Source organism: Mus musculus, chromosome 1 (genome assembly GCF_000001635.26).
Source record: "Mus musculus strain C57BL/6J chromosome 1, GRCm38.p6 C57BL/6J".
Taxonomy (NCBI): Eukaryota; Metazoa; Chordata; class Mammalia; order Rodentia; family Muridae; genus Mus; species Mus musculus.
Genome location: NC_000067.6, coordinates 82,724,787 through 82,752,411, shown reverse-complemented (window position 1 = coordinate 82,752,411; position 27,625 = coordinate 82,724,787). Strand labels below are relative to the sequence as shown.

The 27,625-nt window shown below is 39.0% G+C and overlaps 1 protein-coding gene and 2 long non-coding RNA genes across 26 annotated transcripts in view; 1 reads left to right on the top strand and 2 right to left on the bottom strand.

The window, feature by feature from the left end:
• Window positions 1-21: 21 nt before the first annotated feature.
• On the bottom strand, window positions 22-27,522 carry Mff (mitochondrial fission factor). 24 transcript variants are annotated; one of them, XM_006496557.4, is made up of 11 exons: window positions 27,328-27,494; window positions 25,076-25,184; window positions 24,174-24,345; window positions 22,976-23,196; window positions 21,130-21,299; window positions 16,905-16,993; window positions 10,436-10,594; window positions 6,856-6,888; window positions 5,270-5,329; window positions 1,808-1,892; window positions 22-827 (listed from the first exon to the last, which is right to left on the bottom strand). In XM_006496557.4, the coding sequence occupies exons 3-11, from the start codon at window positions 24,209-24,211 to the stop codon at window positions 696-698; spliced, it is 987 nt and encodes a 328-aa protein (XP_006496620.1). In that variant the 5' UTR covers window positions 24,212-24,345; window positions 25,076-25,184; window positions 27,328-27,494; the 3' UTR covers window positions 22-695. The 24 variants fall into 24 exon arrangements, with proteins under 24 accessions (XP_006496620.1, XP_006496619.1, NP_001359334.1 ...); XM_006496556.3 differs by having other exon boundaries at window positions 16,905-16,996; window positions 27,328-27,478; NM_001372405.1 differs by lacking the exon at window positions 6,856-6,888.
• On the bottom strand, window positions 7,624-10,429 carry Gm39668. The gene is made up of 2 exons (XR_865575.2): window positions 9,701-10,429; window positions 7,624-9,571 (listed from the first exon to the last, which is right to left on the bottom strand). It is a non-coding gene; the product is annotated as a predicted gene, 39668 (long non-coding RNA).
• C430014B12Rik overlaps window positions 26,491-27,625 on the top strand; it is a 34,395-nt gene continuing 33,260 nt past the window's right edge. Inside the window, exon 1 of the long non-coding RNA XR_865578.3 lies at window positions 26,491-27,625. This is a non-coding gene — a long non-coding RNA (RIKEN cDNA C430014B12 gene).

Genomic DNA, 27,625 nt, shown 5'->3' with positions numbered 1-27,625 from the left:
AAATCTTTCCATAGACATTGCTTTGGTTGACAGTTTATTAAATACACTACATTTATACCTTATTTTTTAGGTTTTTAAATCATTCACACATGGACTTGGTAAAAACATACTTGATAGAAAACTAAGATGAAAGTCAAAACAGCATTGCACACAGACAGACTGCTGAACTGTTAGGAGTTTTTAGCCCCGCCTGTGCAGGTAGGCGATGAAGCAGAGTCAGGTGGTTTGACTTCAGTCCTGCACAGCACTGTGACTTAGAAAGCATTACAGTTGAGATGTAGATACAAAAAGCATCTATCAAAGAAATCGCTTCATCATCTGAAAACAGGACAAAACACTTTTCTTTCACAGACAGTTTTCTAAACTCACTCTTTATGACTGCCATTTCTGTTTAGAGAATTAGCTGTACAGACTGGTGAGGCCACAAAAATTATTTTCTTTAAAAACAAAACAAACCTAGAGCCTATTTACAAGACATGCAAAAGGAGAGTGTATAGGTGCCACTGCACAACTGGCTGAACGCCCATCAGCAGCACCACAGGCCTTCACTCTACAGATACAGGGCCTTCCCTGCACTCTGGAGAAATACATTTTCAGGGCCGTCATACGATGATGCAAAGACAGAAACAATGAAGTTTGCAAATCCTTTATATTTCCAGGTGTTGAGACAATATATGTGAATGCTGAGGTTACCTCTAGCGTCGAAACCAGAGCCAGCTGTTAAGCAGCCAGAACGCTACAGTGATTGAATACATGACCATTTCTCTTTTAGCACGCTCTTTATTCTCCTCTTCCAGAAGTTGGAGACGTCTATTTAATTTGATTATCTAAGTGAAAGACAAATACAAAATACAAAATGGTACTATTGCATGCATACAGCAATCAGATTTTTAAAAAAGTCGTATATAAACTTGTCAAAGAAATCATTACATATAAAGTTCCATTCTGGATCAAAATGAACAAAATTATAAAAGAAAACAAAATACTACCCACAATGGCTTAAACTGATTTAAATACACTTCTTCATTTCCACTCTGTAAGTCTGAATTAGGGAGTGTGTGTAAGGACACTGTTGCACTAGGCTTTTCTGGTGGGAAACAGGACCTGTGTCTGATGGGTCTATCACAGAAGAAGGAGCACAGGATGCCTGCTCCTCTTTGGGCCTCCTCCATGAGCCTCAGTTGTGCATCCTTGGACCTGCACAACTTGTGATCTCAGTCCACTCTGATACCCGAGAGCCCCATATTACCTACGATAGTGGGCCCTCTGATATGCCACTCAGACACATTGCTATATGTTTGGTACACATAATCAGAATACTAAGCATGCCTTCTCCACATGGCAATACCTCTTTGTAAAGATAGACAAAAAGCATATTAAAAATAAGCACAAGAAGTGTTCAGACTGGGTTTACGGGTAGGGTCATGCAATATACTGCAGAGGTAGGGGGAAAATTCAAAGCAGTGTTTTCCAAAGTAAAGAAATTATAAACAGTAATAAAGGTTCCCAAAGTAACCACATATCAAAACCAAAACACAAAATTTGGAACTGGATTCATTTGTAAGTATATCAAGATTCTTTGATACTGTTGAGATTATATCAATCATTTTGGTAGCAATGTTCTATGCTGATCAAAATCATTTGAATGGTAGTTCAAAAATCTTTAAATCTGAGAAAAATCAATTAGGGTTTATTAGATAATCTGAATTCACGGAATCCACAGGAGAAAAAATAATGCAAACTATTAATCTGAACTATTTTGTAGAAATAGCTACAGGTTACTTTTTTTATTTGGGGCAGTAATTACCTGACGTCTTAATGAAGCTGCATCTACCACAGTCATGTCATCTGAAGCTCCTTCAATGGCTGCATCTAGGTTTGAAATGCCATACCTAGCAGATAAGATATTGAAACACAAGTTAAAACTAAGAGTAACTGTCGAGTCATGTGTTGTGTTGTATACTACTTAAAAGACTCATACCCAACAATATAAATTAGCATTTTTCCATTTGAATTCATACAAATAAGGAAAAGCAGCTTAAGATGACTATCTGCAATACTGGGAAAGCTGAGGAAAAACCTCTTACTATGTGCTTTTTTTCAAGCCAGAAAATGCAACAATGATAACGGGCCCTGTCTGAAAGAGGCAGAACTGCTACTATCTGACATACTGACACACAGCAATTATATATGAACCATGTCCATATGTCGTTCTGTAGGCAGAGACTCAATGGCAGGAAATGCACAGTAAACTACAAACAAAAACTGATCATTTATTACTCTTTCACTTCTGCCTTTCTTTTACTATTTTTTTTTTACTTTACTTCTGATTTCTAGTTGTCTCTGCTCTCCCACAAAAGTGAATACATGATCTTCTAAATCTTTTGCAACTACACTTAACTACAGAACTGTCTCAATAATATACCAACAAGAAGCTGCATATAAAACAGTACTGCTGGAAAACCACCAAGACAATGTAGAGAAAGTACATTCAATAGTACTTTTTGTTAAAATGCACTCACTCTTCTAAAAGGGCACGGACTCAGGAATATAGTGGCATTTTAGAGATGGGAGTCTTACATGACTGGTCTCAAACTTGCTATGTGGCAGTGCATGGCCATCTACTCTCGATCCTCCTACCTTAGCACCCCCCACACCCCGCACAAGTGTTGGGATTATTAGCATGTACTACCAAGCCTGCATGCAGACATAAAAATTTAAAAAGAAAAACAGAGAAATGTTCTGTCTTCCATTTGTCTAGGTTTCTACATTTTTAAGAAAAGAACCTGAAACGTTATGTGTCTGTGAGTGTGTATCTCAGTGTATTCTACACTTGTCAACAGGAAGCCAGGAAAGTGCACTAGATTAAGAGCTGCTCACATGGTGTTGAACTTGAGAACTGTGGATGAGCCATAAGAAGTCTTAACTGCTAAGCCATCTCTCCAGCACCAGGTTTCTACATTTTAAAATTCATTTTAATGAAGAACACTTTTACCTAGATATAGTTTATACATAATACAATTTATTTACACGTATATCTACTTTATGTTTTATATGGTTATTTTAGTGAAATGACATGGTAACCTTTCTACATGAGCAGAATGTAAATAAAATTCCTTTTATGTAAGCTACACAGGGTTGGTACATGAATCATCATTCTAATACTCCCAGTAACTCCACATTAGAAAACCTACATAACCTGACATAAAGGGATATGAAGGAGAATATATACTCCCTCACGCTTGCTAATATGCTGATTCACAAAGTTCTACTGTTTCAAATGTTAAAACTACCTCAAAACACTTTTAAAAAGCATGTCAAGTAGACTTTAAATACTAGAGGGCATGTACCCATTGTAGATAATCCACAGCAATCTCTGACTTGCAGTTTCTATTATGGCTAGGTCAGATGGCTTACACTAACCATGCCTTCCTCTTAAGAAACAATGTGTCTTGAACTACTCAAAATAAAATTTATAAGTTAGGAGAAATAAACTCAGTTCATAAGTAAATGCTGGAACTGTGAGTTTGTAAACCGAGCAAATTACTCTTATAAACACTAAAATAGAACGTTTAGGTCTAAGGGTGTAGCTCAGTGGCAGAACGCTTGCTTACCTGTGCAAGTCCCTGGGTTTGTCCCCTGAACCATAATAATTCAGCCTGCACTCCAAATTATTAAATGTTTAGTGAGGAAACTATGGGTCAATGCATTTTCTTTTCTATGTTTTATCTTCAAAATAATAAACAATTTCTACTTTCCCAAGATTACACATGAGATGAATAGTTGGAGGAAGGGGTTATCAAAGAATACCAGCAATTGCCTCAAAGGTAAACGGAAGGCTGGTGTGATACTCAGCCAGAAAATGCTTTCCGTCCAAAGCTGAGCACCTAAATTTAATCCCCAGAATCCATGTTAAAAATAGAAAAGCTGGGCATGCTGGAGCATTCTTGTAATCCCAGTACTGGGGAGGCAGAGACAGGAGGATTCCTGTGGCTTGCTGACAAGCCGACTTAGTGCAACCAGCAAGTTCCAGGCAAAGTGAGAGATGTCTCAAAAACCAAGGTGGCTAACACTGGAGGACTATCAAGGATAACTATTGGGTTTTCATGTATATGCACTTGTACCCACACAGGCAACCCCACCCCATCCCATCATATACAAAAGTAAAGGAACAGGGATGATCATACACACCAACACACAAACATGCACAGAGATAACTAGCTTTAACAAAGAAATAAAGCATACATGAAAAAAATTACCATTTAAATACTGAATCACCCTGTTTCAAAAACCTAAAGATAATCTTCACTTGTCATATACATATGACAAGATTTTATCATCAATTTAAAACAAAAAATATGAAATTAGTTTAAAAAATTTCTATTTCTCAGAACTAAAAACTCTTACAAATGCTATCATATCACTACAAACACATTCACAGTAAGTTAAGAGATAAAAAAAAAAAAACTCAAGGGAAACTAGTGTGGACTAAATGAAGATGCAGAAGAAACGAGTAAGCAGTGTTCAGGGCCACCAATGCAACATGGATAAGATTAACAAGAAATGGGTGGCTCCCTTTTCTCTTACTTAAGAATGTGTCTGCCTCTTCTGAAGAAGAGAAACAAGGCTGCCAATTTAAATCCTGCTGGGACAGTTAGCACAATTCTCTAAGCATATCTGATAGTATGAAAAGGGCAAATACAAGAGCAAAGGCTCAAATCAACAGGTGATAAAAAAATAGTTAATGGACATAAACAAGATTTAAGACTCTATACTTTGTTTTAGCATGATCCTCTATAAAGCTACTAAAATACTGCTATAAAGTATACTGGATGCTCTTACCACACCACAGCAGTTTTGTTTTGTTTTTTTTTTTTTTTTTTGGGGTGGGGTGGGGTGGGGTGGGGTGTATTGAGACGGGGTAGCTCTGGCTAGTCTGGAACTCACTATGTAGATCAGGCTGGCTTCAAAAATCTTAGCGATCCACCTGTTTCTGTCTCTTCAGTGCTAGGATTAAAGTCATGTGCCACAATACCCAAGCATAATTTTTATTATTATACAATGTTCTCATACTTTGGTGGATTTATGTCAGGACTAATTATCATCCCTGTTCTTAGCAAAGCACATCATTTCTTCTAAGGGAAAGCTACAGAGGCCTAAGTCGTATACATAAATATAATCACGGCTATGACATGCATCATGATGTCCTGCACAATACAAGCTCCATCAAGTCTGCGTGTTCTTTGGTAATCAAAGTCTCCAAAGTTACCTGACGTTGTCATGATGAGGATTAGAAGTGGCGGCAGCTGACCCACCACGCAACACAGGTCTAGGGCAGGTTTTTGCAGAAGACACAAGACAGAATCAGGAAACAGAGAAATACGAAAATAAAGCAAAAACAAGACAAATAAATGTCAGATAGGATTATATTGTATGCTTTAGTACAATATAATATCCCTCAAATGCTTTGAAAATCCTTATTTTCTTATGTCTTCCCCATTTTAAATAATTTTAACACTTCATAATTTTAAAAAGAGAGAAAAACATGACGGAATAGCACCAACATATCTATATGGTGCTATTTAAAAAATGTAATTCCTCTTTTCCAATTGAAAAATAAAACCACTAGCAACTTTAACAGCATATCCAGACCTGTTAGTAGCACCTGCATGATCATGGTTGCTCATAAATATAAACTAGGCATTTAAAGGAATACCCACTGCCCACAATCCCTTCCCTCTAGCTTCATTAATCTGATTAGTCAGATAAGCTTTAATGTCTTAAAGCAGCTGTGTCTCATCCCAACACTGAGCTGCAAACAGATGGTGAGACTACAGACATGCAGTCACTCTGTGAGTGCGTGTGTGGAGCCTGAGACAACCAGGAGTGACATACAGGGCTGCTGCATGAGGGCCAAGGTGCACTGGAAAACTTTGTGGGGCTCGTCATTTCGTCTCAGTACACGCACTGCTGAGAGAGGACATCAGCTCTACCTGAGTCAGCTGGAACCCTTCCAATTAAATTTGCTAAAAATCAACAGATTCTAAATCAATGTTTACTAATCAGAAAGATGAGAAGGTCCATGGATTAGGGATATTCTCTAAGTACCTGATCAGGTTGCCTCAATCTAAGTATAATGACAATCATCACAGGATCTAGAAACACATTCCTGTCTCTTTCTGACATAGTTACAGCTGTAGAATATAAACTATTTTCCTTTCTGTTTTTAATTCTTTCTTTTTCTTCTTCTTTTTCTTTTTTGACACAAGGTCAAATTTAGCACAGTTTGGTCTTAAGTTCTGTGGAACTGAGGAAGCCTCGGGCAGTTCTGACCCTCCCGCCTCTATAACCCTACTTCCTGTGGTGCCGGGGATCAAAGCGAGGGCCTGTTCACTCCTAATCAAGCACTTCACCTAATTTACAAATCTAAAATGACTTCAAAACAAACCAACTCAGTTAATAAAGGAAACATTTAACATTGAGTTTCTATATGCTCTGGAGTGACTACCATTACTTCGGGATATTTCTGGAGCCCAGAATACAAGGGATTAAGAAACCCGAGGGGGAGAAAGGCTTGGCTCATCCTGCTTGCTATAGACCATGGATGAATTGCATATCTTTTTTAAGATAGGTTTTAAAGTCTTACTAATGTCTAGTTTGCGAAATAAGGAAAACTATTACACTGCAGTTAAGTTATAAAAATATAAGAATGGCCAATGAAATGAAGCCATTTCTGTGTGCTTCAAGTTTTTTTAAAAGTATGTCTTAATAGGGCCAAAATGATCTGTCATATTGACTGTACTCCACCACAGAGATTTCCTTTACAAATGCAGAGCGAGAAAACAATACAGTTACCTTTCATAACGTATCTCATTTTGTCTTCTCACACTGGCAATTGATACATATAATATAAAAGTAAATTAGACAGATATTTGGAAAAATTAGAAACTTCATTCAAGCACCAGTTTCTACCATAAGAGTGATTCAATGTTAAAAGAAATTGTTCAATAGTGTATCTTGTAATTAGAATCACAAGGGAAGAAAATCTAAGGCTACCCAATTTTTTTTTAAGGCTATACAATTTAATTTGTATACTGACATTTCTGATTAAGTAAATGATCTAAATTAAAGGAATGCAATTCTTTTCTACAAAATTATCAACTATTACAGTAATTAAACAGGTTTATTGGAGGATCAAGAATTAAACATTTCTAAGAAGTTATAGCAGACACTGTATGAACTGTAGTCTTCCATGTTACAAATTTTATGGATACTTGCCAAAAATATAAACCATTCACACACTGGTTTCTTATTCCACTCATTCAAAAACTAGTATACCTTGTTAATGAAAATCTAAAAATAATCAAGCCACTGTCTCTCCAAATAAAGCCTCTGCACAACTCATACATTAACGCTTAGTAATGTTTTACACGTAACAGACCAAGCACCTCTAGAAGATGGTAGTATTTTACACTGGATATGAGATGTGCAGCTCTAACAACTGTAGAAGAGATGGGCAATATTTGCCCAGCAAAGGACGAATCTTAACAGTGCGTCACTGCTGCCAACTGACAAAGAACACCTGCTACTCCTTCCTGATGTTTTTTTGGTCAGTTTTCTTAATGTGCAGCACTAAATTGTATGTATGAGCTTTGTAACATCACCTAGAAGTCACTTGATTTTCATGCCTAACTCTGTTTAGATCACCTACACCAAGTTACCAGAGAATCAGAAAATCCAGTGCACTGTACAGTGCTCCTTGACCTATATACTAAAAGTTGTTCTTATGCTGAGAAACTAGGAATCTGTCATTTTACAATAAAAAAACAAACAGAAAACTCTTGCTTTTTCTGGCAAATAGTTTTGGCTTAAACTTGCTGTAATAATGTACAGTCCCCAAGTGCAAAGATATTGCATTAGCATGACAGCCAAGAGCAATAAAACAGAAAAGAAAAAAAGATGAAGAGCAAGGAACATAAATGCACTGTATAAGCGGTATTATTTTATAATCATGCAAGAACATTATCCAAATTTCACATTCCAATTTCCTTGAAAAATCAAGTCAAACTTTTCCATAGTAAAAACAAAAACTGGTTAGGCATTTAAGATTCTGATAAAGCTCTGTACAATTAAAACAAAACAAAACAAAAACCAAACTTTTTCAGTAATGAAAGCACTGGCCAGGCCAAGGAGAAACTCCCTCTTAGAATCCAAGGTCATGGACTGTATGTAGAAGCTACGTAGCCCTGGGTGGCCTGGCGCTCACACACATATGCGACTCTTTCTCCTGAGTGCTGCTGGGATTAAAGGCATGTGCTACCATGCCCAGCTCTTCCTTGCTTTTTTGACTCAAAGTTTTACTCTATACTCCAGGTTGGCCTTGAGTTCAAAGCAAGTCTCCTGTCTCAGATTTCCAAGTGTTGGGCATAAGGTGTGAGCCACCACACTCAGCTCTTTCTTGGATTTCAGAAAGTTTATTTGGGTTAATATGATAAATTCAAAGTCATTGAGATACTATAATGTAAAATTAAAAAAAAAAAATTCTACCTAGTATTCCAAATAGTTTTTCATAGTAAAAGCATACAAATTTTATATCAGTAATATTTCAGAATTTGAATGCTTGAACTTTAGACAACTTTTCCCCCCCATACAGAAAAAAACAAAAACAAAAACCCTCCACTTCTGCAAGTTCTACATCCCTGTCTCTGAGCCGTGGATGTGCTGGCAGGAGACGGGACAGTAACAATGGACTGCACCTGTCATCTGCCCAGGAGACTGCACCTACAGAGCACATGGAAATTGTTTTTCCTTCAGATGTTTTCACTACAATAACATCGGACATGATCTCTCCTAAGGAGTTGTCATAACAAAAAAGTTAAACTTCTTTAACTTTTATCCGGTGGGGGAAAAAATGTTTGAAAGAGAAAGGTGGAAACAGTCTTTACCGATTTTCGCTCCTAGGGCCAGGTGCTTTCTGCTCATTGCCTCCAAGGATTTCTTACTATATCAAGAAAATAACCTGAAACATCAGCCCACATCTGAAATAATAGTGAAGGGCAGAAGACTTGTCACAAGAATCTAACCAGCCAATTTACAACCTCCTTCTCATCTTCCTAACAGATTAGGAAAAGGAGGCCCGGAGAAGAGACACAGTTTATATACTTAAGGCCAACATGCAGTTAGCTGTTTAGTGGAGGAGTTAAGAATGAATCTGGAAGACTTCCTATGTCTGCACTGTTTCTTCTGAGCTCTGTTCCTGCTTACTGTTCTCAAACAGCCAGGGTTCATGAAGCTTCAGAGAGCAAAAACAGGACTCTAAACCCTTGGAGGAAAAGAAATAAACCACAACTATAAAAGGATTATCTATGAATACATGCATACATAAACGTGTCCAGTATTTAATATTCCCTTTTGATCCACAGGCCTCAAAGCCTTTCTCACTATAGTGTGATGTTCAATGGCCCAAATATACAGCGTTATATTCACCTAAGGAGACAGAGAAGGCCCTGGATTCAACAACGTGAGTAGTCCAGACACTCGTGGTGCAGGTGAAGAGCTGGGTCTGCCAGGACTAAAAGCACAAGGACAAATTTGTTTTGAGTGAGCCAGAGACACACCAAGTTAAGAATTATTGGGATTGCATGAAAAATGCAAACACTAACAGTCTAGTAAGAAGAAAACAAAACGCGAAGCCACTGACCACTGTGTAGAGCTGGCGTGAAGCTTATTTAACTTTCCCACAGATTCCAACAAAGTTCTGGGACTCTGTCTTTTTAAAACACTGTAAGGTAATGAAGCAAAGAACAAAAGTATTTCAAGTGATTGGAAAAAAAATTGCTTGTTGAGACAAGTTGAAGTGTAATTCTAATGATACTACTTGAAGATGTTCAAAAGTGAGGAATTATCTATGAAAATACTAAAAAACAGCATTATCATCCAAAAACGGTCACAGAACACAGAGTTCCTCACACGGCCGAGAATGCACAGTGGACGGGGAAGTGTGTTGGGAGCTACTGCAACATTGTCTACCTGCTCTGTTAGTTCACTCCTGTCACTAGTGTAGGTAGTTAACTGAGACTGAAGACTAGTAGTATGCTTCAGTTCCAGATGCCACACTCAGTCCAGCAATCCCTTTAACATATTTCCAAGTGCAACCAAGCACTTAGAATAGGTCAGCAAAGCCTTTGAAAAAAAGTTGTTACATTTCCTATGTACAGATCAAGTATCTTCCACAACTGAGGGAAAGTTATAATTTTGTGAAATGTGAATTTTGGACAATAATTACAAATTAAAAGAAAGCAAGCAAGCCATTTCAAACCATTGCAACCTTAGAAAGAGACTAAAAGGAGCAAAGAAAAAAGACAACACCACAGTCCACTAAATAAGGAGCCAAAACATATGCAACAAAGTGGCAAGGCCACTGCTGACCAATCACCTGCGGTTTTCATCCAGCACATCCAAGATCTGCTGGTAAGCCCTACGAGTAGAAGACTGGATAAGCGACAAAATGCCACGGGCAGAGGAAAGATTAGCTCCATCTTCAGGTAGCATATGGGGAGGACAGACCCGAGCCTGTGGTGGTGATGGTGTCACACTGTTCACATAAGCACAGCAAATGAAGAGAAAAACACTCAAGTCAGATTTCCATGAAACTTCAGCAGAGCAGTTTGTCATCTCTTTTCTTGCCCACATTTCCCACCCTTAATCTATCCCAAGAGAACAAACAGGAGGTGTTAAAAAATTCTGTTTTTAGAAAGCAGCTATGACGTAGGTAAGAAATTCTAAGTATCAATCCGAGCAGAGGGAAAACTTGGAGGGAAAGGACCCAGCAATGAGTGTGCTCAGGGCTTGGTATGGCGAGAGGAGGCAGTCTTTAGTCAGGGTTATACATACATGGCAATTCAGTAAAGCAAACACCTATCCATCACATGACTTACGGATGACACAGTGACATACTGAGTTCTGTTATGTAGACCTAAACACATGAATCCAGCATGATTCCATAGAGACACCATTTCAAATACTTCACAAAGACAACGAGGCAAGCTAACTTTATGAGAAATAATGATAAACTAAAACCTCAGAAAACTGTAGTTACATTTTGACTGTTTAACTTAATTTCTGAAACATGAAACTTCCCAGGTCTGAGAATACCGTGAAGGGACACAAGGGCATTTAAGTTACCATGGTGGCAGATGAGCACCTATTTCTTGGCTTCTGAGTGACAATAATCGAATTATTCCTTCACATGAGAGCGGAGATTCTTTCTTGTTCTTTTGGTACGCTGACCACATTTAGATAAAGCTATTTGTACAGTTCTGGCCTAAACACTTGGCATCTGTGTTGGTATCTTCAGAGAGCTGTTCATAGTGGAGCCTGAGATACTGACTGGCACATGGACGTGAGATGCATCCTTACTACAGAAAGAAGGCCATGACTCTGAGATGATGGCTCAGTAATTCCAAGGAGCAAAGCACGAGGCTAATAGTTTTTAATTTTTGTTTTGCTTTTGAGAAGGGTCTCATTATGTAACCCTGGCTGGCCTCAAACTCACAGAGATTTACCTACCTCTGCTTCAGCAGGAACTGAAAGCATGGGCCACCATGGCTAGACTAATCTTACATTCTGTGTAAAATATTCAAAAGAAAAAAGCAGAACCTTGGTGAATAGCTGTATACATGAAAAATTTTCTACGTAATATTTCCCCCCCTAACACACACTAGTCTGGAAACTAAAATTTTAAAAAGTAGGAATTTTTTTGAGAGGATAGTTACTGTCACTTAATACCTTCAGTTTCAAAAATGAAACAAAATCTCTAACTTTATGAGTAACTTTTAGTATCTTCATGATCTAAAGAGAAAGGTACAATAAATATAAAAACTGTGCTTTCCATAGACTACTTAGAAGAGAAAAATCTAAGCCAAATCTTGGCACATACAGAAATACTAAAACAAAGACTAATGATGTCAAGACAAACTAAAGTTTTTAGGTATCAGTGTGTGTGTGTGTGTGTGTGTGTGTGTGTGTGTGTATGTATATGTATATGTATATATATATATATATATATATATTTTCCAGACACACATGCACACACATCAATGTATAATCATACATGCATACAAAAATATATACATACATACATACATATATGAAAAAGTTAGTGTATAATCTGATCCATAGGACTTGGCAAATTCCATAATAAACACCCTAAATAAACTAGCTGGGGGCAGGGCCCAAGAACAGCCAACAGTGAAAACCAGAGAGGCTAGAGTGCAGTCCAGTGTGGGCCTGCACGTACACATCCTTTAGACACAACAATGAAGATCTGAAGTGTCTGCGTGCAAGAAGCCAGGCTGAGCTCATACTTGTTAGATGTCACCAGGGACAGGATTGTAAACTTAAGTTCTGGGTCACCACTATTCACTAGCATCCTGGAGATACTGGGGAGTGGGATGAGGGGGTGAGGTGAGGCTCATAGGGGAGAAAACCCTAATCAAGTCACCCTTCCCCTTTGGAGCTGAAACAAAGGGACAGATAGTCTGACAAAGATGGAAAGAGGCCAAGTCTATAACAAAGGAGGAAGGAAATTCCAATGCACAACACCTCCACTGGGTTACAGGTTTGGAAAAAACACACTTTTTATTAAAGCTACCAGCAAAACTGGCTAAATTTCATTAAGCAAGTTTTAAATTAGTACTGTTTCTTTGATTCTAGGGTTAACAAAGAACATTTTTGTGTATCATATTAACAAGTAACCTAGTTGTAGAATGAGCAAATTATTCATTTTTAGTATTTTGAATCTTCAAGCAACAATATCAATGGATGGATTCCGAATTTATACTAAAGTTTAATGGATTTTTGTCCATTAAAATAGAAAGAAGTTATTTATTATTTAAATTCAGAAGTAGGCCAAGGACACTGGTAGAGTACTTACTCAGCATGCCTGAGGTGAGCAGGTGGAAGGAATGGAAGGAGGGAGGGAAGGACAAAGCAAGAAATGAAAGAAGGAGAAAGAAGCTCAAAGCACACAGGAAATGAAGTGGTCACCTTATAAAATAACATAAACTAGCTTCAGATAAATGGCAAAGAATGCTCAAGATAGAATGAACAGAAGGTTTGATTCTAAAATAATCTACAGGTACTCATTATATTCCTAATGATGAACTTTAATGCATATCAGGAAAAGCAATAAATAAAAAAATAAATCGAAAATTTAAAAAAATCTACATATCTCTTCAAATTCTAAGATTCTATGATCATATGAAATGTTGATTCAGTGATAAACAAGAAAAAACTTCTATGATCCTCAACCCTTAACTTAATAGCACTATTTATATAGAATACTGAAGAAATGACATTAAGTCCTGCAAAACAAGAATACCTTTAAAAAGTTTCTCCCAGTGCCAGGGGTAAAACCCAGGGGACTAAACATGCCAAGCAAGTCCATCTTCAACTGAGCTACAGCCCACAGATCAAGTCATTATCAGTGTCAATACTATTAAAGATATTTGAACAAATAAAAAATGAAAGTTTCAAAGATTGGTAGGAAATTTAACTTTTTTTTCCGTCTACATAGCAGTCATCTAGACACAGCAAACACAGAACAGGGTTACCTGTAAGCTGATTAATTTATATTGTAAGGTGACAAAATTATCTTAATTAGAGACAATAATTTAGTTATTTTTATCTAAATTGGGAAAATAATTTAACAACGTTAGTACTCCTGCATACATTTTAACCAATAAATTTCATTGAAGAAACAACAAAGAAAAACAATGTAGCACTCTAACAGAAGTCAGGTCCTCTGTTGGAGTCAACAGTAGAGGGAGAGTGAGTCTGGGTATTCACCTCTGTCTACTCACGAGCAAACCAAGGCCTAGTTACCTACTTGTTTCCATTGTTTAATTTGGACAAGTCAACTATTGTAAAATATAAAAACATAATGCAAGGCACGGAGAGCAGGTGTTTAATTAGAGATGGTCTTATATATAACTTAATAAAAAGGCACTGATAAAACCTGTTATAAAACAGCAAACTGTCAGGTTTAGTGTTTAAATAGTTTAACAGCATCTGCAGAAGCACTTGTGCTTACATGGCATTTCATTAGTAACAGTTCTGCCTCATGCTCAGACTCCTCCACATAAGGCTTAAGTAAACAATGGCTGGTTAGAACTCAATGAAAATCAGTGACTGGCACAAACTATTAAGAGAAAAGTTCAAAGGAGGAGATCTTGCTCTCCCTAGGCTTTCATAAGAATGACAGTTCTCAAACTGTGTGCCTTTGCTGAGAACTAGCCTCTGAAAAGCAGTAAACAAACAAAACAAAAAGCCAAAAAAAAACCAAAAAACATTTTTGTTGAAAAACAAACTTTCTCTGGGACACTTATGTATGTATGTATATTTGCCCCTGGAACAATGTCTCAGCATACAATCCTGGCTAACCTGAAACTAGCTATGTATATCAAGGTTGGCCTTCAAGTGATCTACTTTCCTCTGCTGGATTGAATGTGTGTTCAGCACCCCTGGCCTCTTTGGGATTCTAAATATTAGAGAGAACTGTAACTTGCCGTCCTACAACTGAGGCAATTTATTGCGTCCTAGTAGCACATTAATGGACCAGAGCAAGGCAGGAGTCACTGGCCACTAGTGTGGTTTCATGCTGTCTGGGGACAGTACTCACTCTTCGCTTGCATGTGTGTGTACTGTGGAGGCTGAGTGCTGAAGCTAGAGGCTTGCATATGTTGCTTCAATTATTACACTTCATACCAAAATGTTCCACAGTCAGGAGTGGGCAGTCATTTTCATACTCTGTCATTTTTATAGAAAACAAGGGTTTAGTGATCTCAGAAGATGGCTCCAAACATAATTTTCTACAGAGGAACCAAACCAAACCAAATCAAACCAAACCAACTTCAATGACAATCCACACTTAAGACTCCATTATTCTCTGGGTTAAAATTAAACCAGAAAAGATGCTGAATGCAAAAACAAGATCTGGATTGCTGACCCTTGCTAAGTGTAATCTGCAAAGAACTCATAGGCCAAGCAAAGCAAAATACAGAAAATGAAAAAGATTTGGTTTTTGTGTGCAGAAATGATTTCATTTTCCTCTCATCTATATTCAAACCATATAAAACTTCTTTAGTTGTTGCACCAGCCCCATTTACTAAGTATATCCTGATAGTCTGAGAAATCCTGAGGAAGTTCTAGAACAGGCTGTTAGGGTATACATGTCAGTTACACGGTAACGTGGGTTAGTACTAACGTAAGCCTGCAGAATTAAAGCAGCTCTACTTGGGAAAAGTAGAGCAGATAAAATCTCACGTGTACTCCGGTGCAGAAATCAATGACTGGAACCTTGAAATTTTATTTCTTGGGGCAGAATCTGATCTGTGCCACCTTAAATAATAATTATGCTTCTTTTAAATATTCAGCTCTTTAAATAACAAATAAAATGTTACACGATTCTACTGTCACAACTCATTTTTGTGCCAACAGGCAACAACAATCAACCTCATTGCCTCTTTAAAGTAATTAAGAAAGCAAAGGCCCAGGTCCCTGCTCATTCGCACTTCTCTTCTTGAGCTGTGGAGTAAACCAGAGTGGAAGCAGACAACAGTTCATGCATAGTGGTCCATAATCAGTCTAAGTCAGAACGCTTTAAATAGAAACAATTAATAATGGCAGGAGAAGAATGGGCAAACCTTTATTAATATCAAGATCTTTCTTATTAGACATCTAGAAACCACCATGAAGGCAATTTAAACAAAACAAAGGAAAATCACGTGTTCATCAACCGCTGGTGTTAGGAACTCACACAGCCTTTTCCATTACCTACATCCAGACTCAGCCATCAACAGTATCTACTTTGTGAAAAGGTGATACAATTCTGAAGTAACCATGCTTTCATTTTAATGATATAAAAAGTCAATTATGGCCCTATACAGCAAATCACAACTTAAACAGCAGGAAAGCCTACTAAAAGATTCTGCTGCCTCAAAAACTACATAGTACAAGTAGAAAATATTGAATTAGAGCTGTTTTTTAACCCACATTAGCCATAAGCCTACATTGTGGAGTCTTTTTTACTGTTTGCATGCCTGGAAACAGTTTTAGAAAATCGAGTTTTATAGGTTGGTTGATATCTGAAACCTTAGGAAAACACACATTCAATCATTAAAAAAAATCAGGTTAATAATGGTTGAGCCTTCAGACAGTCTTTCATGTAGGAGACATTATTTATTTTAACCCAATTTCTCCTTATGTGATTGTTTAGAATAACTACAGCCACTGTGAGAGACTCTCTGCGCAATCAAAGCCCTCACAGCTTTCCCTTGCACCCAACATAAGAGAATGGAGTTTCAACAAAGCAAGCAAAAATTTACATTTGAGATAGAACCTCGATGACAGTTACAGACGCCAGGGAATGCGCTCATTAGGCCTCTTCCATCTCTGACTATTTACGCTCTGCTGCCATAAGAGCACATCCCACACCACTGTACCCTACAGTACCATGGTACCTGTAAGAATGGTAGTGATGCTGTCTGCGCTCTTGTTACTTTGTAAACTCTCAAAGGAGGTTGTCATCTCCTGATGCTTTTGAATTCCCAGAGAAGCTAACATGATGTTTGACATCACAGAGAGTTTCCAATGAATTCATGAAAACTGACCAAAAGTGGATGAGAAAGAATATTCACTTTACATAAATAAAAGTGCCAGACACACAGAAGAGAAACACAGGACTAAAAACTCTCACAATGAAGAGAATTGCCAGATTTTATGACTAATACAAAGTGATTTCCAGCACTGTAAACACATTTTAAAAACTATAAGAATTATTTAGAAGAGATACGTACAGACAAGATACAGAAGATCTATAATGATACAATGCCAGTTCTACTCACATGGAATCGTTTCTGACCAACTGTCCATTTTGGCGAACAGCATTTTCACTCATAGAACGCTCTCTTTTTAGCCTGCCAACTGCTCGGCTCTGCTAAGGTGCAAGCAAAGGGAAGGAACAGGATTAAATCGCTTAGAGGCCATTCTGCATAAAAAACACAAAGGACCCACCCCATCCAAGGCTACTCACAAAACTATAAGGAGCTAAGGAAAGCAAACCTAGAAGCAAAGCCTGGTCATTATGGACAGGTAAGACTTGTCAATTTTTCTCCCTCCACAGTATATGTGTGTGTGTGTGTGTGTGTGTGTGTGTGTGTGTGTGTGTGTGTAGATCAGTCTTGTGGCTCAAACCCAGGTGCTCATGCATACACAGCAAGCTCTTTACTAAGGAGTCATCTCCCCAGTCACATGTCCCATACTCATTATAATGCTCATAAACTTAGGAGTGTCTGCTTCTAAATAAAACCTTTTCTAGTTTCTTTTCAAGTAAATGTCAATCTTGGTTAGTAAAACTGTCCTTTCCTCTCTATAGAAACTTTTCTGTAAAAAATTATAGAAAAAAAACTGTAGAAAACTATAGAAATCCATAGAAGACTTTTCCAGGATACAGTTAATTATGGGATGTTCATCAAGTACCTTACACAGATCGGTATAATATTTTGCATATCTTTCTCTACATCTCTATACTTATGGTATATACTATTGGTATATACCGATGTAAATGGTGTGTAAATAGATTATGACACCTTACTGTTTAAGGAATAATGACAAGAAAAACATCTGTACCTACTTAGGTACAGACATAGCCATTCAAGGTCGGACTACATAGTACACACAGTCAGGGCACAAGTAAACAACAAGGAAGGACTGGGTGCTAAAGCAATATTGAGGGGAAGCCTGTCTGATAACACAGACATCAGTCTGGGGCCTCCTGCAAAAACCTTTTAAAGTTAACCCAAGAGTATGAAAAATGTAACACCCCATGAGCAAGTCTACTTTATTTATATATAGTGAGTAGTAGTACTACTATGTTGGTGGGTAAGGATCTGACTGGTGCCTGCCTGCCTGCCTGCCTGCCTGCCTGTCTGCCTGTCTGCCTGCTGTAGCAGTCATGGCTTTCTTTTCCACATGGCAGCATGGAAAGGAAAAGTTCCTTAGCTCCAGGCTACTTCCAGGAAGCTGGGCCACAAGTTTTTTTGTGTCTCACTATGTATCAGACAGGACCAGACAGAAGATGCACACATGCATTATTAGTCCCCTATAGTGTATTTAAACTCAGTTATACATGATTATTCACAAATAATAATTCAGGCTGCTGATCCTGAATACTACAAGAAAGCAGGCTAAGTGAGCCTTAGTAGTAAGTCAGTTCTCAGCATACCTCCATGGCCTTTGTATCAGCTCCTGTCAAATCCTGATCGGATCTCTTTGATGATGGACTACTATATGGAATTGTGAATGACAAAGCCCTTTACTCACCAAGTTGGTTTTGATCATGGTGTTTTATTATAGCAAGAGAAATTCTTGGACCAGGGCATCATATGGTAACTAAACAACAAATGTGTGTGTACTCCAATGCATCATCCATATTTATATGTGTACAGTATAAAACTACAAAGACTGTTCTTTTTAAAATTTGCTCTTTTCTGCTTCTGTACTCCCAGCTCCTCTTTCCATGGAGAGAAACTCATATTTGTGAGTTTTCTGATTTTGTATAAGCCACTGCAGGACATACTGGAGCATTTACAGAGTACCTGGGAGTCTTTATCATCAGTAAGTTCAGGGATATACTAGAGTGGCTTGTTATATTTCAGGTCAACTATGGTCTTCTGTTTCTCATTCTCAAAATGGTTTTATCAATTATATTGGGCCCTTCCAGGATACTGATAACCACCTGCTGCTTTGAATTACTGCTTGCTAGGTTACCTTTCTGACAGACATCCATAGCCTTCTGTGCTATCTTCAACCTCCAGGGCCACTACTTTCTATGTGTAATCCATGTCTGCTTTAGCTGGATACAGTTTCTCCTCATCTTCATCTCGCTGCTGTACATCTGAACAAAACTGATGTAGAACTTGGCACCTGTGGATGCCACTTGACAGCTGAGGTTTAAGCTGGTTGAACAAAAGTTCCCTTTCTGAAAACATTAATTCTTTTCTTGTCTTCCAAAATTGGGACATGGCTTACATAGGCCAACTGACATTGCTCCTTCTAGATCACCTGGCACTTCTGGCTATATTTGGGGTTCAGTCCTCTTCTGGTTTACTACAGATAGTTGACATTATAGTACTCTTCTTTGAGGTAGGAATAGCTAATTTCAGCAAAAGCTATATTGCAACCTGTCCTAGAGAGTCTGGTCTCTCTTTGTACTTCAGTGAAGTTTTCAAAAAGCTTTTTAGTAATTATAGCTAATCTTTTTGAAGCATACTACTGCTTGACAGATAGGATATGATGGGTTCCAAATCTCTCGCTTGAACATATTTTTTGTGGTATAAAATTGTACAGACATAACCTCTAACTGTTCTTTTCCTACCCTCTGAAAGCGCTTACACTGGCCTGAGCTGCCTAGGGAAAGCTCCTTTTCAGATATAGCCTCCGTGTGAAAGCCTCTGCCTCCGTAACCACACAGCCAGCTCTACTCTAAGAACCCTCAGAAGAGCCGTGACTCAGGCATGAAGTTTCAGGCCCTGTTCATGTGGCTTATTATACAGCTCTTTATTAATTTTAGTATGAAGAATTATCAAAGCAATGTTTTTGTTAGGGCTACTACTGCTGTAATGGAACACCATGAGCAAAGTCAAGTTGGGGAAGAAAGAGTTTGTTCATCTCATGCTTCCACATCACAATTCACTAAAGGAAGTCAGGACAGGAACTCAGGCAGGCAAGAACCTGGAAGCTGATGCAGAGGCCATGGAGGGATGCTGCTTACTGGCGTGTTCCTCATGGCTTTCACAGCCTGCTTGTTATAGAACCCATGACCACCAGTCCAGGGGTGGTCCCACTCATAATGGGCTGGGCCCTCCCCATCAATCATTAATTAAGAAAATGCCCTACAGTCTTGCCTTAAGAAGGTTATGAAGGCATTTCCTCAACTGGGGTTCCTCCCTCTCAGAAGACTCTAACCGTGTCTGATATAAAATTAGCAAGCACACATATTGAAAGAGTCCACTCATTTCATCCTGTGTGGAACAATGTCTACTCATCACCTCACCCCACTGTCCTTCTGAGACTATGCAGATGGAAAACTTCCAGAGGGCAGGGTATTATTATTTTTTTCTTGCAATGTAGAATCTCAAAAAATGGTTGCAAGTAAAAAAAAATTTACAAGTTACTTGACAATTTTTGACCATAATTAACATTCAAATGTAGTTAGTGCTTTTATATAAGCAAATACTCAGGATTTTTGTATTGGCACCTATGAACACATCACTTCAATTACCTAAGCAGAAACTAAACTTAAAAAACTGGCATGACCCAATACTAGGAATCACACCAACCCTGTTTACATGCCTACTCTTTGGAAAGGACTACATGGAAAAATCAAGGCAGACAGAGGAGTGCCAATTTTGATAAAAATGTATGCTTGCATATTGTCTTCAAGAACAGAAATTTCAATACTGGTCTCGAATCAATGGCACTGGCGAGACTTTAATTCCACTGGTAATACCTTTTACATCCATTTTCCCACCCAATTTACATCAATAGTGACATCAATGTTACCAATTCAGTAGAAACCTGTCATCAAGCAGCAGGACTAGGTGGTGTCAGGAGAAAACAGTTTTCTTAGCCTTGTCAGATAATTTTATAATAGAAAGACACATTCATTATTTCCTAGTACAAAATTTCCTTTCCAAGGAACATAGTGGTAAAGCATTAGCCTAGCATGTTCAAGTGCTGGTTCAATCTTCAGCACTACAGAGATCAAAAACACAACAGAAACTTTGAGGCTCTGTCTGCATAACTATAGGCGTGACAGTTACAGCTGTTCTCCCTTTAAGTCTACATGAATGGTAGCAATTCTTGCTCCAAGATTTTCACTTTCCTACCACATAACTGTTGAATTAGGAAAACAAACAAGCAAACAAACAAACCCATAAGACCTTACTTGGGGAATTGTAAAATCAACTAATAATTGCCATATGGAAAGCTTCCGTCATCTTAGGTTAATGTATGCTTAATCACTGAATTCTTTAACTTTCTAATGCAAGCAGTGGTAATTCTATTCACCTCTTCGCTTTGAGGAGTTGGAAGTGGTCTTTCTAAATCCAGGAAATCTAGTGGTCTCTCACTCAGTGTGAGCACGCGTGGTGGTGTTTTCAGTGCCAGAGGTTTAAAGGGAGTGGACTGGATAAGGTCAAGATCTGCTGGTCTTGAAAATGAAATGTCTTCATTATTTCCTAGGAAAAGAAAAGAAAAAAGGGTGTGTGTGTGGGACTTCACAATGATGTTTTTTAATCCTGCCAGATTTGCATTACAACCTACTGACAGCAATAGTTTCTTTTTGACATTTTTCATAAATATCTAATACCATGGTACAAAAATTATCATGTGTGTCCAAAACAAGCAACTCAAAAAACTAAGCCTATAAAAAATTCTCACAACACTGAACATTTCAAATTGGCAAAACATTTGAATAGATGCTTCAAAATGTGAAGGTTTGAATGACAAGTGTCTCCTGTAGTCTTGGTCACTTGAACACCTGTTCCCCAGCTGATGATGCTATTTGGGAAGTTCTGGATGCAGGGGTGTTGGAGGTGGAAGGATGGGGTGGGGGCTCTGAGATAAAAAGCCTTATTAGATTCCCAGTGTTCATTCTCAGTCTCTCTCTCCCTCGCCGTCGCTCTCTGTCCCTGTCTCTTTGTCACTCTGCCTCTGTTTGCAGCTTGCAGGTCAAGTTGTGTGTGCTCAGCTTGCTGCTTCAGCCACCATGCCTGTCCAGTACCATGCCTCCCCACAATGACAGTGATGGACTCCTTAGCCCTCTGGAACCATAGTCTAACTAAACCGTGCCTTTTCTAAGTTGCCTGGACAAGTAACAGAAAAATAACTAAACAGAAAAACACATGCACACATGTTCAAAACTATCAATTAGCAGGGAAATGGATATAAAGCAACTAAAACTCTCAAATGTCACAGACAGAAAAGAAACATGGCACACCATTTGTAATCTGTCAACATCTGAAAAAGTTAAATGTAACTCATCAGACAGCCGTTTCCCTTCTAGAGACATGAAGGTATATGTCCTCCTAAAAGTTTGTACATGAATAGTCATATGCACTCCATTCTATGAATCTCAGGACGTAAACAACACAAATGTCCACTATGTGAATGGATAAACCAATGATAATGTACCCACACAGGTTATTATTATTTAGCAATTAGCTGGAATGAATAGATAATACTTGCAACAATGTGGAATAATTTCAAAAATCATCACACTAGCCAAACAAGCAAGCTCAGCCTGCAACTGCAGCACTCAGGAGCCAAGGTGGGAAGATCCTGAGTACGTCCTGAGTGCACTAAGTCTCCGTCCAGCATAAAAGCAAGGTGAAGAGTTAACCTGGGTTTGGTGGGGCAGGCCTGTACCCTGAGCAGATCAGAAGGCTGGAGCAGAAGGACAGCAGGTATGGACAGGTGTGCAGGCTCTGCAGGGCAAATTCAAGGGCAGTGTGGGAAACTTAATCCCTGGCTCATGAATGAAAAATGCAGAGAGGGCTGCAAATAGAGCTCAGTGGGACAGCATTCTCCTAGAATGCACATGAAAAGACATAGAAGGAAAAATTACTCTTAGCAAAAGAAGGCAGGCAGAGCAGAGCCGAGTGTAGGGCTCCATTTAGAGGCGATTCTGAGACAGATCTATCTATTGTCTAGGTACAGAAAGGAGATCCATCTGGCTACTAGGAGAAGTCTTCCAAGGTGACAACAATGTTCTGTATTGGACTGTGGGGGTTACATACATTTGTTTAAACTTGTGAGAATACCTTTTTAAATAATATTTTGAAAAACCTAAAATGTTTATAAAAATAGACAACACAAAGATACATTGTGAGACTTTGACTCAAGTGTGAGATACCTGTAACCACGATCCTCTCTGGGACTTGCATTATCACACTGGCATTTGGAACTCCATCTTGGAACTCTTGCTCCAGGTCAGCATTTGGTGGTGCTACTTTTAATTTTTCCGGGACCCTCATTCGCTGACTAATACCTTCGGTGTATTCCATTTCATACTGAATTCGACTAATTTCTGCCATCTCAGCAGCAGTGGGAGAAGGAAATGCTGCCCCACTCACCCTACAGGAGGAAAATGTTAAGGTCAGGATAACCGAGTGTTGATGTCAGTCTCCTCTATGCAGTGATGTCAGAATACCTTACAGCAGAAAGAGCAAAAGGAACCCTCTCATCACTTGTGAGTAGAGGGAAAATAAAAGATCAAACAAAGCACTTTTCTCAACAAGAAGCTTCAGACTCATCATCTGAAAACGAACCCTGAAGATATCGGTAAGGAGCAAGTTTCTAAAGTATTCTACAATTGCAATACAAATGCACACACAAACATTCTCTGTGTGCAAGCACACATGCATGCTCCTTATAATTCAAAAATGCCTAAAATAAAATTAAAAATTCCCACTCAGGAGGCTAAGAGCATAGTTCAGAGGTAGAGTGCGTCCCTAACATGCATGAAGCCCTGGCTTAATCTCTAAAACTGCAAAGAAAAAAAACCCTTAATTATGAGGGAGAACCTTGCCTGGACTTAATAACAATGCAGTCAATCAGACTCCAAAGGTAAGTAAGGCTAAGGCTTAATTTACAAAAAAACAAAACAAACAAAACAAAACAAAACAAAAAAGGATAGCTCCCTCAAAAATCACAAAATGCAAATCAAAACTTCTTATTGAACATGAATTTGATGGAGATCCAATGAATACCAAATACATGGATTATATCAATAAGCCCTTAATGTACACATTCATTTTATGTGGTTAAATGTTCATATTCTTAACCCATATTTAATTTTGTATTTATTATACACATAGTTTTGAGAAGCATCAAATATCTTTTGAGGGAAAAAATAGTACAATTGCACTGAGTGAGCTTTTAAATTGGAGAGGGATCCATGACTCCAGGGAGATGTAGTTGAAAGCATGATTGCCCCCAAATAAAAAAATGCCAAGAAAAGCATTAAAAAGTATGGCTAGCTTATGGCAAGCAGCTTTGACGCTGTCTGTCAAACCTATGATACCAGCTCAACTGAAAAAAATGTCACTGACCTTCCTAGTGATGTCTCACTGCCCGTTTTCATACTCATTTTAACAGAGCAGACACACGTCTACAATAGCTACGGACACTGCTACCCTGCTGGTGTTTACTTTACACAACACTTCCCTACAGAGCTCAACTGTTTTTGGAGGTGTACATAACAACACGGGCACTGCTTTCCAGCTGTAAAAAAGAAAGAATAAAAATCAGTATTTCAACAATCATTTCATAAGAGAACTATGAATAAAGGTAGTGATTGACTTAAAATGGCTCCGTTTGAGAAACCATATTTTAAATGTTTCAACTGTCACTCCACGATACCTCATAGTCAGAAAGACAGTTTGAAGGACAGTCCCCATTTCATGATTCTGCAATCAGGGTAAATGAAAGTTCCATCATTCCATAGACAAATGTGTTGTCAGATGGGGAGAAGGATGGCTACCAGGAGACACCTTTAGCCATATTCCAATAGGTTATAAAAATACAAGGGTAAAAGGAAACCTGTTTGAGGCTGCCTAAAAATTTGATGTGTAAGTGATGGTTTCCTGAAAAGGAGGACAAATTACACCAAATTCCCAGAGAAGCATATTCTAAGTCAAGAGCAATACAGCACCACACACAGTACAAATGCCACTGTGCTGAGACAGAGGTATTCTGTAAACTTAAGGTTAAAGCAATATAGATGTCTTCATCATCGATTTAAAAAACAAACAAACAAATAAAACCAGAAACATACTCTATACCTTATGAGTATACTCCTTGGGGACTGCTTAGTGCGCTAAGCATAGTTGGACTATGACTCTCAACTAGTTTATTTCATTCTTTTTGCCCAAATGTCTGCTTTTTGAGGAACTGACACATACAGATGGCTTAAAGACTAAGAAAACAGAGACAAAGAGAAAATTTTACTTACAAATGTGAAACAACAGGCTTGCTATTTGGCACTATCTGCTTCTGTGCTTCATATTAACTCCTTAAATTGCTCCGATGCACATGTGCTAGGGTGAGAGCCACTTTTATCCCTGCGGGAGGAGAACAGCGACTGAGAAACTAGATGATACCGTTGTTAGGGACTTAGCTAGAAAATCTTTAAATAAAAGCCACAAAGATTTACAACTTTACACTAATAAACAAAGAATTTCAAAAGTACCAAATTTTGATGTCTTAGAACAGACAGTCACCATGTAAGGCAGCAGCTCTCAACCCGAGGGTCTCGACCCCTATGGTTGTTGAGTGACTACCACAGTGGTTGGACACTTTTGTGATATTTATAATACAATTCATGACAATAGCAAAATTGCAGTTATGAACTAACAACAGTAATAATTTTATAGTTGGTTACCACAAAATGAGGACTGTATTAAGACAATACTACTGCCTCAGTTTTTAGATTGTATGTTTCAATAAAACAGAGGAGGACCTAATTATTTTTTCTTTCTCATTAAAACTATGGTACTTTGGGTATTCTTTGGTAACAAATAAACTTAATTTGGGGCTAAGGTTTTACTCCCACGTCTTTGGTCATTACATGCTTGTTGTATACCTTGAGATAAATCTCCTTCAGACTCCTATCTGATACCACAGCTCCACTTTCTAGGCCACACCCAAACATCCGCAATGTTTTCCAATTTCATCGGGGTCCCGTACATTACACTCAATTTCTTCTTTAGGTTGGCTTTCATTTTTAAAAACACAAATCTATTTTTAAGGGACTATTTACCCTTAATTAATATTCACTACCTTTGAACCATAAACTTGCTGTACGCATATAAACATATGTAACAAAACCAAAACTATTTAAAAAAATTAAGTCGCAGTGAATCAAAGGTCTAATCTAAGAACTGCTGAAGCTCTGAGTCAAAACCTTGAAGATACACAGGCACAGGCAAGGACTTTCTGCAAAGGGCTCCGAGAGGCTGAGGAAACACCAGCAAGAACTGGCATCATGTAACATACAAACTTTCTGTAGAAATTAAGAGTAGAGAGATTCTACGGGATCTTTGTTGGGTAGTCATATGGCAGGGGGCTCACATCTAGAATTATATAAACAACCCAAAAACCTACTAAAGGGACCCCCCCCCCCCGTATCTATTAACAACAAAAATGTCACAACAGCAAGGAGAGAGTAACAGAAGAAACTTTGTAAATCTAAAATGAGGCAGCCCTATCAGACAGGAAGAGAGCTAACACAGTTCCTTCCAGTAGTTCAGTAAAAAAACATGTACTCAGAGACACCACTGAGGAGCTATCTCAATTCACAGGTCCTCGAAACCAAAAATTAGACAACCCGTTATCCACATATAAACACACATACACACCCCTCCTCAAGCAATCTAGTTGCGCTCAGAATACTAAATAGGGCTCAATGGTCCTACTTTCCCTAAAGGTTTTTCTTTGGGGAATCTCATTAGTAGCCAAAGCGACTGAGGGAGAAAGGAATGTTTCTCACCTGGGAAAAAGGGCATCCCCATTCACTGGCTCCCCGTGGGAGGCCTGCTTAGCATTATTGGGCACAAGTTTTAGTCTTCTGGAATTAGAGAGCACCACCAATTCAGAGACAGCGTTGCTCTTCCCAGAAAATGCGTCCTGCTCCTGAGCTAGTGGGACTGGGACGCTGGTTTGTTTGTTTGTTTCTTGTTTTTGTTTGCTTGTTTGTTTTGCAATGACAAGTTTTTAGCAAATGGAGGTCAGGGGCTATGGGGGACCTGGACCCCAGCTTAGCGTGGGGTGCGGGGGTATAGCCCGCAACGCCTCCAGCGAGCAAGGATGCTATGGCCAGCCCGGGGTCTCCCAAAGGCCTTTAGTTATACGGATTTTACACAAAACAAAGAGTTACTTTTAAACGCGACAGACTCAAGGTCAAACTGCGAGGTGCTTGGGCCCGTGGAAGAGATGCCCGAAAAAGCCCAGATCCAAACTCACAGGCTTCCTTCCGTTTCCTAACCCCAAACTAATAGGTGTTTTTCGTTTTGTCAGTAAAATTCGATTTTTGTTTCACAGAACAAGATGCGGAGGTAGAAACGGTGAAGAAGCCGGTCCCAAATATTTACAGGGCAGGGACCTGATGACGGGCCAAGGCCGGGGCCGCTCCGCCCAGTCTGGAGAGGGGTGTCACTGCCGCGGCGCTAGGCCCGGAGTCCTGCTTGGGGAGACTAGAGCACTCACCCTGGGCCTGCTGGAGAGTCCCCGGAGAGAGGGTCGCCGCCCGCCGGCTCCGGGGCACTCGGGTGAGCGCTCGCAGAGGCCGTTGACCGAGCGCACCGAGGCGCCCGGGCAAAGAAGCGGCGGAGCGGCCGCGACGGGCCGGGACAGACGCGAGAACGGCCAGGACTGACCCCTTCCAGGAGCCGTAGCGGAAGTAGGTTTCTGGTCATGTGACGAGAGAAGGGCGGATGTTGCATGCAGGCTCCTGAGACGTCGACGCGGAGCCATTTTTGTCGTGGGCAAAGTACTTCCGTCTCAG

Bases quoted from the DNA above. Each gene is read 5' to 3' on its own strand.
- Mff (XM_006496556.3), bottom strand. From the start codon at position 24,211: ATGAGTATGAAAACGGGCAGTGAGACATCACTAGGAAG. The intron at 21,300-22,975 runs GTATCTCACACT...TTCTTTTCCTAG, and splicing joins AGAGAGGATCGTGGTTACAG to GAAATAATGAAGACATTTCA. The intron at 5,330-6,855 runs GTAACTGTATTG...AACCTGCCCTAG, and splicing joins AATGAGATACGTTATGAAAG to ACCTGTGTTGCGTGGTGGGT.